The sequence below is a fragment of the Pundamilia nyererei genome, unplaced genomic scaffold (assembly GCF_000239375.1).
Source record: "Pundamilia nyererei isolate P.nyererei 1_Seehausen unplaced genomic scaffold, PunNye1.0 scaffold00006, whole genome shotgun sequence".
In the NCBI taxonomy this organism is placed as follows: Eukaryota; Metazoa; Chordata; class Actinopteri; order Cichliformes; family Cichlidae; genus Pundamilia; species Pundamilia nyererei.
The window spans coordinates 7581290-7595521 of record NW_005187407.1 but is presented as its reverse complement, the minus strand read 5'-3'; the positions used below and the strand labels follow the sequence as shown (position 1 = coordinate 7595521).

Below are 14232 nucleotides of genomic sequence, written 5' to 3'. Positions count from 1 at the left end.
GGACGATGAGGATGTCAACAAGGCAGGCAGGGAGTGTGGAAGAGAAAGATATCACTCAGGAAAAATCCACGGCAAGAGATAGGGAGCTGTTGGGTTAGCGAGTCAGTTAGATTTAGCTTTACAGTATGTAAGTCAATAAAAAGGCTGTAGTGCAAGAAAGAAGAGATATGTTTATCTTACCTGTGCCGTGTTTTCTTTCTCTGTGTGCTCTATTGGTGAGGGTTTTCTGACAAGGTCTCTGAAGTGAGGAAGGTCTCTGAAGTGAGTTTGAGTTTCTGGGTGAGCACACTGTCTGTTCTTCTTTCTGCTCTCTGAAGCACAAACACCTCTCAGCAATTTCAATATACATTATAATACCTTTTTATGTTCCAAAACTGCATGTGTATGTTCTGTAGTCATCATATACAGAAGCTGGGCGTCAGTTTCTAATTCTGTGCTGCTAAATGAGGTGTCAAACTTTAGAGCCCCAGTGATTTTTTTTTGTTAACCTGAATAGTTAAGTTGGAAGAAACAATTCTTTTTTCTACATGCCATTAGCAGGAGTGCCACAGCACACTCAGCTCCTGTTGTGGAAAGCTCAAATGTGTTTTTAACCTTTGGCTTAAGGTTAAATTCAGAAGACAGCAATGCATGTTGATTCCTGGATCTCCTCTTAGTGAAATCCCTCACCTCTAGAGCTATATCACTGTACAGCGCTGACTCTACATGAAGCGTGACCCCGTTTCCCCCACGGCGACCCCCTCCTTCCCTTCACGGCGTTGGAAGATAGAGGAGCACAGGGAAAGGCATGCCAAGGCAGTAGACACTTTTAAGCAAAGATTAAAGGTTTTTCTTTTTAATCAGTCATTTGGCAGCAATGTTAGCATTTCACCCTGGTGCTGCTAAGGATCAATTTTTAATGCTGCTGTGCACAGAGCAGACAGGGTGATTGGCAAAGGAGAAGCTATTTACAAAGGATCTATTTACAAATTTTCCATAGAAATATGCAGAGGGCACAATTGACATCTCTTACAGAATTTTAAATAAGCTCTTCTTTTTTTTTTACTTCGTCACAAGGCGCGACCCCTTAGCGCCTGATCATCACTTCAGTGTGCGTGCGTGCATGTGTGTGTGAGTTTGTGCATGTGGGTGCACAGACTCACAAGTGCCTCACATATAAGAATAATAAAGCAACATAACTCTCTCCCTTGTGTTGCATTATCTTCATTTCTCCATCGTATGCTGCCAGGGGCTGGGTAACTAGGTCAATCAACCCTGGTGTAAACACATCACAACAATCCACCAAGAACATGCTAATGACAATGACTGCTTTTTAATTTATATCTCTCAGTCTCTCACTCTTCAGTTTCAGTAATACTACTTGACGGATTTCAGCTTAATATTGCATCCAGGTAAGCAAAAATTTTGGTAAATAGGAGGTAGTTATCTACTATACCTACTGGGCTTAAATATAAAATTGCCCCAATCAGCAATAACTAAAAAAAACAATCACTTCATGTTAAGAAATGCTTCTTTGCGGAGGATTCACAACAAATCAACTTCAACCTGCAGTAAATGTCAGGCTGTGTTTAATGGTGGCAGGTGTACAGGACAGAAGTGAGTCTTACACAAAATACAGCAAGCAAGTAACATCTTCAGAACTATACAAGTTCATCTCTGTGCAGACCCGACACCGGTGCCCTCCATGCATCCATCTTTAAGTCTACCCATGAATCAATCCATATATTCATCCATCCATCCATTCATTATGCAACCGCCTATTCATTCTTTATCCAACCATCCATTCATTCATGCAGTCAAACAGCCTTCGAGCCAACCAACCCACACACCATTGATCCAATGATTGACCCTGCATTGGGTAGATCAATACTCTCTTAAATGGCATCGTTGTAAGTGCTTAGGCACAATGGCAAGGCATTGTTTGTGTAGTTAATTTCCAAGGTAGCAAGGCCGTGCAGGGCTCTAACCAAAGTCAACTCTCTTTTATTCTCCACTTACACGATAACGTCAAAGCAAAGAAAGGGGGCACTGAAAAAGATATTGAGCAGAAAGCATCCTGTACACATGCAACAAAAGGGGCAGTGTTCCATGCAAAACTACTTGTAATGACCCAAGACTATTAGATGCTCCAGATAAAGATGCCTGTGGGTACAGCAGGTTTACAGACACATTACTGTACTGTCACACATGCAACTAGACAGGCAAGAGTAATAGCAAACATTTAAACATTTATAGATGAAAGAAATCATGATGCACATCATTGTAATGAGGTGCAGGCTGAAGGTAAAGTTAAACGAAACAATGACACATTTCACCTCGACACTGATATTATACTACACCGTTGATTTAATAATAATAAAAGAGAATTACCATACATATCACTAGTAAAGGTATTACTTAAACAATATTAACCTGAAGTAGCAGTAGTAGTAGTAGTACAGACTCACACCCTGTATATCATTGTGCAGCCTAATGTGGCTTGGTGTGCATACAGAAACTGTGATGGGTTAGAGCTGGGGCCGGGTCTTGGCATTAAATGAGTGGGACTCTGACAAGTCTTGGAGTTCTGTCACTGCAGTTCACAGGTCTTGTTAGCCAAGGTGTCGGCAGGGGTGGAAATAGCTGTGTGTGAGTGTATCTGTGTGTGTGTGTGAGCTGAACATTAGACAGCACTCCTACCTCCACCTCCTCACCTGACACCAGCAATAAAACTAAACAGGCCAAGGTGCTATGCTGTGTGCATGTGTGCGTGCGTGTGTGTGCTAGTGTGTAACTGCGTGTATGGATGTGCACATGGGAAAAGGGGGCATGTGTGCTGCAGGGTTGTTGTTGTTGCTGTCACCAATTTGCCGGGGCCTCCAGACGGGAGTAGGAGCAAGGTGACGGAGCTGTGGCTTGATAAACACAGAAGCCCTGCTTCGATTTCCCATCCAGTCCACTTTGGAAACACATGGCTCTTCTTGGGCGCTCTTGGCCCAGGGAAGAAGAGAGTCGCGGTGGGGGGCAGCAGGGGGAGAGAAGAGGGAGAGCCACAAGAGAGACACAGTGATGGGCATGTAGTGAAGGAAAATAGCAGTCAGAAAGAAGGCAGAGAGAAGAAGTGATGGAGGGGAGGTAATGTATGTGGTACAGCTAGGAAGAAGGTAGACAGAGGTGACAGGCCTGGTGGAATCAGCTCAGGTGTGCAGAGGGAGAAAAAGAAAGATTAAGAAAGGAGAGGGGAGGAGGGGAGTGATGTGAGAAATTTGAGTGAACCTCTAAACGTCTTACACTCTCAAAAAGATAGACACATACAGTCAACCGTCTCTTCACAGTGTGCTTCTTTCAATCTTTCACTCTTTCGGTCCCTCCATCTCTTTCTCTTTTGCCTGAAAAAAAACTTTGCAGTGTTCCGCTTTTCATATGACATCAGAAGTTTAAAGACCAGCTCCAGCTGGAGGCGCAGAGGAGTGTCAGTGAGGGAGGTGGGGCACTGAGCTCCCCTCTGCCCCCCTAGAGAGTTAAGGAGATCACATTTTAACCCCCTCCAAACCCCACCCTGCTGCTCCTCTCCTCCATGCCTTAACACCAACATAAGAGGACAAGTGTGGGCTCTAAGCACCAGTGATCAAACACGAGCGGCTGCTGGGTACGCTAGGCTCAGGACTGTTGGCCTAATAGGATTGGAAGCCCCCAGGTGAGCCAAAGGACACCTCCAATCAGTGTGATTAGCCAAAGGCTGCTATAGCACCGACTGATGTACAGTACTAAAAAGGATCACATTGGTTGTGAAGAATGCAAGCAAGTAATGGAGTGTAGTGTCATGGTTGAATGCGCATGTCAAAGTGTTAGGCTGGAATGGCAGAGTTTAAAACTGCATGTAGTTTTAATGTGTCAGAACGATCTCGAGGTTTTGACTGTTTGCTAATCATTATTAAGTTCACAGAAGCGTATAATGTGCAGAGCTGAATAATAATCTTGGCTTTCTGGCTATGTGTAAAAAACAGAGTAGGCTGTGCATCTAGGCACATGGCCTTAATACAAGACTGCTCAAGCACAGGCACACATAAATGTGGATTTCTATGAGTAAAGTCTCGCCATCCACATGTTTACTAACACATACATGAACGGACAAGCACACGAGCAACATGCCCAGATACGCACTCACAGACAGGCTTTTATAAACTCATCAAATCCAAAAAACAATTACCAGAGACTGAGCTCATCACTGACTAAGCAAAAGTCATTCAGCGTGTAAAACACACAATATAATTAGCACACATCAAGCTGCTGGGTCCTACTGTGCATTAATGATGCTTCCCTCTGAAGTGAATTATGGTTCGATGAGTGAGAAAGTGAGTGAGGAGGGGCTTTGAGGAGGAACAAGACATCATTTGGAGAAAAGGATGAGGAAACCAGTGTGGAGAGGAAATACCTGAGGTTGACTGGTTTATCTTTAGTGACGCAGTCTAACTGCCCCAAGATCAATTAAACGGAGAGACATGAATCTTTGGGAATGATGACGGGTTACTCACTTGTGGTGAGAGCCATGATGTGCCATGCACCACAGGCAACACTGATCATCTGCGAAAAAAAATCAAATGTTTTTAAATTTTAAAGTAGTGCGAAAATTCCAAAGACATAGCTTTGACGTTTTCCCCCCAAAATTACCTGATGTTGTAAATTTGTATAAAAGGATAAGACAGTGAGAAATGAGACTCACAAAGATGCCTAAGACCTTTGCTACATATTTTCATACTTAATATAGCATTGATCTACAGCTCTTTGTGCAAGATGAGGTCATAATGTAAGACTGCAGGAAGTGTAACTTCTAAATCAATGGAAAGCAATGCAGTGTGGACTTACCTTTTAAGAACTTACAAATATCCAGATAAAAATCATTTCTCTGAAATCCTTGAGGCACAAACGCACCTTTCGGCCAGCTAGTGGAAAAGGCTGGGGGGTCCAGAGCCCTTTGGGGCCTGCATGATATGTGACCCGGGAAACACAGGGGATCTGACCCCAGAGAAGCAGATCTCCACCTGCTAAAGATAGCAAAAAAGAGGCAAAAGTTCTGAAAATAGACCAGAACACATGCAATTTCACGGTGCCACAAGGGAAATAAAATATGAAAAATGAAATGACCTTACAGACTTTTTGTTTCTCATTCTAACTAGCGTATTAGCAGCTCCTAAACATCAGTCCCTGATCACATTTTTACCACACGCACACGTGCACATGAGCTCAACTTTCTTCCCTCACCACTGAATGGAGAGAACACATTCTCAGTTGGCACCTATTGAAAAAAAAACATATACATAATATGCGCTCACCTACTACAAACACTCCAGCATCCACTCATACTAACTCAGTCTGGCTTTTTAAACCCACCACTAATAAATTTATATTTACTGCCTGCATTGAGGACTTTTAAATTATGGCGTACAATAAACCTGGCACACACATCTCAAAAGCTCTTTCAGGGGATGTTAAAGCAATATAGTAAGCAATTTTCCAAAGTGGATTACAAATTTCACATCCAGGTTTTATTGCACATTACGATAACTTAACCACATCTAAATGTTCCGCATAAATGGGAAATATGTGCTGCTTAATATGCTATTTTTCATTTTTTAAGAAGCGCTTTGCAAACCCTGCCAAGCGAGGGAGCCTGCTGGTTTGTGTGGTGGGGGAGTCAATAATCTTTATGAGGTGGATTTTAATTACAAGGAGATAACTGAGTATCCTCCTCACGGCAAGCCTCCATCAATCTCTATTCTGCATCAAGCTGTACATAGCCTTGGCACACACGCACACAGGCATGCACGCACGCACACACACGCTCGCACGCACACACATGCAGACGCAGACACCCTTTCAGACATGATTGATCAATCAATCAATCAATCAGTAATGTATTATTTTCATCTCAGTGAAGCAAACCTTATAAAAGCATATGAGACAGGCATTTCTGGATGGCATTTTACAACAGATGCAGCACTAACACATACATGTACATACACACAAAATACAAACACGCAGACACGTTTACCGAGACTCTGGCAGAGTAATCCGGCTAAAAAAGGTTAAGGCTGATGTTTTCCGTACGAACGACAGTCTGTGAAAGGTCAGATCAATCATGTGCTAAGCATGTCTCGTAAGCAATCCATAAAGCACTTGTTTTAAATAATAACATTTTATAGATCACTTAAAGACATAACTGTACCACAGGCAGGTATGGCCTCATGTGCCAAATGGTCTTCAGAGAGCCAAGAATTCAAATGGAACAAACTTAATATATGGCGAGTGCAGCTCATTTAATGATCTGGTGGCATTTCTAGTGAAACTGTGCACGCAGTGCCAGCAAACGTCTCCGTTCAACAATAGGCAATTCTTTTCTCTGAATGTTGCAGCATAGCAGTAGCATGTAAATGTGCCTTTCACTTGAAACAATTACACTGCCTTTTCTCTTTATGCAGAAGATGTTACGTTGGCCATGTAACCGCTTTAATTCCTGCTGAAGAAGAAGCAGTTGCCTGACACTTTGCAGTGGTGTAAATGTAAAAGCGAGCACATGGTTCCCAGCAGCGGCACGTGAGAAAATAATGAATAAGAGATGAGTTAAGAAATGATCTAGCGCTACCTGTTTTCAAACTTTGCAAAGAGTTTCAGCTTTTCAGGAATTACAGTAAAGACGACCAGGCCAGAGGGAAAGATGACATTTGCTTGGTGTGCCTCCTTATCTCTCAGTTGCTATGGCGGCAGTCTGAGATCTGAGTGGGGTAGTTTAGGGATAACTACTTGAATAACAAATCAATTCATTTTGTATATCACCTAACGGAAGAAGCTGAAACTGGGTGCAGTGCTGTGCAGTTTCATTTGGCTTAAGAGATATTGAGAGCTAATGAGGTTGAATTTGTGCTCCGAGTGATGTCATTTGAGGACACTGAATCCTTGTTGTGTTAATTAAAACTCAACGAAATAATGTAGATGAAAAATTTGCATGGCTCAAAGCCACAGTGAGGGGTACTACTGGGAAAATAAGGGTTTCAAGTTAATAAGTGGTTTTTATATATTACATAGAGTGAATACAACTTTTAGGACTTTTTAATCACAATGAGAAATATTTGCAGTGACAATTAGACATTGAGGGTTTTAGTTAAGTAATGTTATTTAATTGGACTTAATGCTTTCAGGCCAAAATAATACAGCTGCAGGAAAGATAGGATCAAATAGTGGTCTTCTATTGCATTTTGGATGTCTGGCTCACCTGTGACAGCTGCACTGTAGCTGTCCCCAGCTCGTATCTGCGAGACCTCAGAAAGCTGTGAAGAGTTGAGAAGGCTAGGAGTCGATACGTGCAGTCTGTCCTCTCCGAGTCCAAGCTGTCCCTGCAGGTAAAATAGCGATACAGTTACAGAAGTAGAATAAACATTAAAACAAAAGCCATTTCACTGCTTACAGATAGGATGTGTCACTATTTAACTATTCCTATAATTTTACCATTTTGCAGGCAGCAGTAAGTCTATCTTTCATCTGTTAAATCATGCTGCCCTGCCATTGCAAAAATGAAAAGATGGTTGTTATATTTGTCAAAGAGGACTTGTAGATCACCTGCTGAGTGTCATGAGCGCATTCCTGTAAAGCACTGTTATAATATCTGCTGTGTACTGCATAAATGAGATGGGCAACAGGCAATTCATCTTGGTTCAAATCGCTGTCTCTAAGGAGGAAGCACTATTTAAAAAAAAGAACACAGCATTTTTTTCATCATTCGTAAGTCTACTTCTTTTTATGTTTCATTTACCACCCCTATCCAGCACAGAGCCTTAATAGCCATAGCATCTCCCACAGTACAAAAGAAGGCTTTGTTCCTAATTTACATCTTTCTGTTTGTTACACATTGTGAGGGTGTTCAGTTTGACTCCTGTCAGTTGCCCTGCTCCTCTCCGCTCCTGCAGAGATAAAGGCTTTCTGCACTGTGCACATCGGCATGCCCTGGCATATGTCTGAAAGTGAGCACAATATGTATGGGTTACTTTTGAGTCTATGTGTGCGCCATGCAGTAATCGGAGTCTTTAATTGGTTATTCATATGCGCGCTACTGTGAGGATTTGTAGATGCGTGGCAGCATATGTTCCTGCTGTGAGTGTGTGCATCTAAGTATTTAAGGTGTGAATGTCATTGTGCTTCCATCAGAGTGTGCCTGTGAAAGCTTACTTGCATTTAGGTGCACTAAGTGAACACATGTGTCCGTACCTGTTTGTGCGTCTGCATGTGTTTGTACTTGTTTAAGTGTATTTTTGTGTGTCTGAGTGAATGAGCACTGTCAGGTGCTGCTCCATGCTGTGCCAGCTGCATCTGGAGCCATCTGTGTTGGGGCGCAGTGGGAGGGGAACGGATGACTTTAATGTACTTGAACCCCAGACAGACCTTTCCCAGACAGTCGTCAGTATGAAACCAAGACAACTGGGCCCAGTCAAGCTGAACTGGCTGATCTGGATGGTGAGCAGGAGACAGATGCTTTGGTTACACTGTAACCCCCCGGTCAGACTCACTAGGGAACCTTTGGCAGTCAGATACACACAAACACTACAATGTGTTTGTTTCAATAATAGAATAACACTGCTCTATATCGGAGAACACTCTCACCTCATTTTAGATGTCAGCCAACTTTCTACAGTACAATCCAGGTTTATTGTGTTTATTGCAAACATGCATGTATATGAAGCTGACAAAATCACAAGATTTAATTTATACTTCATTTGAGTTATCGGTTTAATGAACAAATTCAATTTCTTTCACAGTAATTAGAGCACATGCTATTGTGTTTCTTATGTTTATCAGAGAATTCAGCTCAGATTGCTGCTTTAGAATTTATGTAGCTACAACTGTAGAACATGCTGCAGGACTTGTTTCCCTGTGTTTTTCACTTAATAAGTACAGAGACATTGTAGAACAAATTAGGTACAGGACATATGGCATGAAAGAAAAGAAGTTAGCCACACTGGCCTATAGACCAGTTGGTGACCCTCTGGCAACCTCTGCTACCTATGGCAAAAATGTGTCTTCTGCAAGAGGAATGATGCACTAAAAAAAAAAAAGAAAACCTTGTGATTGCTTTGATCACTAGCAAATTGCTTTAGTTACCCACAGTTTGCATGGAAGATGCCGTCTCATCTGCAAACACTCATTAATTAACCTCTAAGTGAAAGTGTAACTCAAAAAAGTTACACAGTAAAAGCATTTCCTGCTGAAACCAACATGTTTCAATGGTGCAACTTTGAATTTAGTTTTAGATAACCAACTGTCTCCATTAATGGTTTGCATGGGACTCACACGGTTTCACAACCACTTAGTGAGCATTTGATGAGTGTTTGTAGACTTGTCATTGTCTTCATGCAAAACACAGGTAATTTGCTAATGGCAAAAGCAATCAAAAGACGTTTTTAATTGTGACTGCAAAAATGCATAAAATGTACAACTATTTTTGTGACATTTGTGCATTCTTGGGCTTTGGTTGTCAGGGTATTGCAGCACCCACTTGTTCTGAATTCTCTATCATACAAGAAAAATAAAGACATATCCATTCAAAATGACAACCACAGTCAACACTTTACCCACAAAACTAAAAACAACACAGTATGTCAACACATAATGCGCCACCACAAAGACAACACAGAGGCCTCGTAATGATCTTGCAGCAACAATATGACTAGTGAAGCACAAAATCAATTAATGCAGCAGTAGAATCAATAGGTGTCTCTCAGCCTGTATGTCCTGCAGTTAATTAATAAACAAAAAGGACATTAAGCAGTAGAGCATCAGAGTGTGGCAACGACTATCATCAGTCACAATGTGTGTACTGATGGCATTAGCAGGAAGGGAAAAGAAAAACATAGACAGATATAAATGTGAGCATGGTGAAAATACCAAACACACCCACAGGCAAAGATGCTTACACTATGTACACATACATTTGAGGGAATGAGAATACATAAACGCATACTACACAAGCATGCATGAACACACACTAATGCACAAACAAACTCCTCCACTTTCACACACTTCCGTGCAGGGAAGGACCTGCAGATCTATAGAATGAAAAGGGTTCAGTTTACAGCTGAATCCCAAACTGCATTAGCATCAATTTGGAATAGGCCCAAGGTTCGATGAGGCCTGAACTGTGTTGGAACAAGGCCCAGGGCTTCTACCACCATAAGGATGGCTTGTTTATTATTTACTATGTTGGATGAGTCACCCTCATTACAATATATAAAGGATTGCAGAAGACAGGCTAAATAGTCACACTGATCTAGCTATACATTACTTTTCTGTTGTAATTCTCAATTTTGCCCAATTAAAAACAATTCTTTGAAGGATTTTTAAAGTTTTTAAAATCATTGGTAATAATGTTCTGTAATTTGCAACTCATCTCATTCTCATCTCCTCTTGTTTGGTGCCTGCACGTTAAGAGGGTTGTTTCCCTACACCGTTAAGGTTGGGGAATGGGTGTTTGCGCTCATGTGTTGAATGAGAGTTCAGAGTATTCAACCTTCTTGGAGTTCCTAGGCATGATGCTGGAAGGTGGCCCAGCCCAGCACTACACTGCCATAGAGGATGTAGGGAATAACAGTGACCTGGGGGCCTGTGACTGGGAGGAATGGCCTGCTCAATCTAAACCTGAGGGGCGTTTTGTTTTGGGCTTGTTAACCACAGTTTATCCATTACAAACACCATGTTAGGGCAAAAGGGTTTTCCTAAATGCACTTGGCACAAGAAAGCCCTAGGTCAGAGGTAGGTGATCGATTTTGTAACTGTATCATCAGAACTATAGTCATGTGTCTTGGACACTTGGGCGAAGGGAGGAACTGAGCTGTTAACTGCTCCCCACCTGGTGAGGTTGGATCAGGTGGTCCAGTAGGATGCTGGACAACCCTAATTTACCAAAATGCATAATGAGGGTGTGCTCGTCAGGCAGAGGAGCTTTTAAACACTCCTGCAGAACAGCAGTCCAAGAAAGCTTGGGGACACGGAATCAGAGTGGACCACGTTCTGCGCCTCCACTGCACAGAGACGGGGGCTGCCGGATGGTTGGTGTCCGTCATGACGGCAACCCCTGAACCAGATGGTGTACACTGGAGGTGACGGCAGCCATCAAGCTGTAGAAAGACTCCTACAAGGCTTGATTAGGTTGTTGAACTTAAGGAATTAAGTCAGTTGACCCTGCTATTGCACAATTGATATCAGGAAACAGCACAAGGCTTTAAAATGTAGATTTTCTGTATTTTCCTGCATTAGGGTCATGAAATAAGTTACACTGGGTTCGGTTGTTATTTATTTAATCCAAAGAATGGGGTGTATGTCAAAGCAATGGTTTCTTTCACAAAATGAATGATATATCAATTTTAGCTCTCTACTTGCCTTGACGCTTATTTGCTACCACCGTTATTCTGTTAGCAGATTGATTCTGGCTGTGGCACCTGCTCTCTGACATCATTCAAATTCCTTCTCACCTCAATCATGTGATACCAAGCAGGCCGTCTGTCTTTTAGTTTCAATAGGAGGAAAACAATGAGATTTCTATCTGTAATACTATTACTACCCTTAAAAGGGTTATAGCTGTCTGGGTTTACCTTGGTAAGGCAAGAGAACTTTATTAAGTTTAAGACCTTTTGTTTTTTTCATTTTTTCTGCTTCTACTGATACATAAGAGCCTTTAAGCCCCAGAGAGAAGATATCAGCCTACTAAAGAAAAAAAGTTTAAGATGTCCCCTCATTTCACTTCTTCCTGTGCAAAAAAACAAAGTGTTATCTCTCAGAAGGTGGAACCTTTCTGATTTTTTTTAATGTGTTGACGGGAGTGGTTTTGGTGTGGCACTATGCGGCTGATTACAGGGGGAGACTTAATCAGGTGGTGCAGTCTGTCGGGGGCCCCAGGGGCCGAGAGTGTGCTACATCCTGTCAGACTACACAGAGAAACAATCAATCATCAGAATGGCTCCAAGACAGAAGAGAGAAGAGGAAGATAGAAGAGATGGAAGAAGAGTAGGGAAAAATGGAAGGGAAAGAAGCAGTAGAGGATGAGTGAGGGAGGACACTCGACGAGAGAAAGAACATCATGGAGGAAAGAAAAAACATTGTGTCCTTGCAGAGACTAACTTAAACTTATAAAGGCATTACAATGCTTATGAAAACCCAATGAGTGTAGTTAGACTAGGAGCCATCCTGCAATGTAAGAATGTAGTGCAGAAGCCAGGCACACGTCAAAGCTGATGTCTAACATTTTTATTGCGCCGCCTCCCTAACCTTCACCTACATGTTTGTTTCACTGTCCTGGCAAAGCCTCATCCTGTCACATTGTAAACACGATCGCATTTTGGCCATGGTTTCAAACATCCCCACAGATAAACACCAGAGCCAAGAGGAAAAAGAACAAGTGAGAGATGGGAAGAGAGAGATTGAGGTAGCCCTAGGTTTTATACTCTGTGGGCTTTGTCTGAGGGCTGTGTAATGATGCAGCTCTTTAAAGAACATCTTAAATAAAAGGCCAGAACAATCCTTAGTGACAGGTGGGATTTTTTTATCTAAAAGAGGAGTAGGATGGGGCCAGCTAACACACGTACACACATACACATACTTTTGGCTATGCACATTTGAAGGGGCATACTCATATATAAACATCAGAGGGTCCCATAAAAAGGATTTCCTGTTCTGCCTATGTGAAGCAGAGGAGTCGAAATGGACAAACAGCAGAGCCTATAAAGGTGATTTATAGAATTTAAATAGATGTGCATTCTTGGCACACCATAAAGTATATTAAGTGCTCAAATGGAGCGCTTGGAGACAAAAATGTTTTAATCTACAATTTTCTCCAATTATCTCAAAACAGGACAAAGTTAAAATGACACAAAGAGAACATATGACATGAACAAAAAAGCCTGGAGTCCAGTTCTAAGTCTGCCAATCCCAACAGGACCAAAAGTGGAAAAATGTTTGGCTTACCTCTTGCCCCATCCCCCAGGAGAAGACATTCCCACCATCTGAAAAAAAAACAAGTGAGAAAGAGAAAGACAGCGTGAGGAAGAGAGAACAGAGTAAACCAAACAGTCCACAACTCAAGCGAGGCAACAAATATAGAAAACTGAGGTTAAAATAGAAAAGAAAAAGATAAAAGAAAAAAAAAAACGAAGGGAGAGAAGGGAAATGCGCAGCTGACAAAAGTGGCTCAAGTATCATACATCAAGCACTTGTTACCTCTCCCGGTGCTTGTGATTGCACATGACTGCAAACAAGTCAGTGATAAAAATCTGAAGAAAGATGAGACCGATCGGGCTGGCTTTAAAGATCATCAATCACAGCCCTGTAAGCTCAGATATTATTAGTTCAAGTAAAGCTGCACTCTTCCATTTTATGGACATCATAAAAGACTTTGGGGGTGGGGGTATATAAAGGTGGAGTGTTGGAGATCCCCCAGTGTTTTAACTAGGACTGGGATGAATGTGTTTGGAAAAGCAGACCGGATGGATGGACAGCTCTAATGTAGTAACGTTAACTGAATCACTCACTCTGGACTGGGTTCCCCAGGGGAAGGAATGCAGGATGGGAGTGTAAGGCCAATTACAATATGTTAGACTTAGTGAAAGTGTATAATAATAAAAATAATAATCACAATAATAATAATATGATAATGATAAACAACATGCATGTTTGCACAGCATCATTTGTGAATATGTTTTATGAACTTTTTAGCATTTATAGTATAAGTGGGAAATTATATACACACACACACACACACACACACACACACACACACACACACACACACACACACACACACACACACACACACACACCAACATTTAGGCGTACACAACAGGGCACATAGGTCTTTCAGAGATTTCAAAGAACAAGGATCCTACAAATGTGTGGGTTCCTCCAACAGTCCAAAAACTGTCAATTTTAAACTGCAAAAAGTGTGAATGCGAGCACAAATGGTTGTCTGTCTCTCTGTGTTAGCCCTGCAATAGACTGGTGACCTGTCCAGGGCGTGTCCTGCTATTAGCCCCATGACAGCAGGCATAAGCTCCAGTTATACCCCCGTGACCCTGAATTGGTTAAGCGTAAGAAAATGGATGGATGGATACATCACAGATTAGACATGAGGTCAAATAAATCAGAATCACGATGGGAACAACAGGTTCACACTCTGTGCTCAGTCTTCATATCGAATGAGACACACTACGAATTTTC

General features: G+C 41.9%; 1 protein-coding gene across 1 annotated transcript in view; it reads right to left on the bottom strand.

The window, feature by feature from the left end:
- The window catches only part of LOC102210672 (uncharacterized), a 17087-nt gene extending 4079 nt beyond the window's left edge, over positions 1-13008 (bottom strand). The window contains exons 1-5 of the mRNA XM_005722356.1: positions 12985-13008; positions 7250-7370; positions 4912-5024; positions 4515-4563; positions 181-311 (exon numbers count right to left, since the gene is read on the bottom strand). Of these exons, the coding sequence (XP_005722413.1) occupies positions 181-311; positions 4515-4563; positions 4912-5024; positions 7250-7370; positions 12985-12996 (426 nt within the window). The 5' untranslated portion in view covers positions 12997-13008. The remainder of the gene's footprint in view (positions 1-180; positions 312-4514; positions 4564-4911; positions 5025-7249; positions 7371-12984) is intronic.
- Between the last annotated feature and the right edge of the window lie 1224 nt (positions 13009-14232).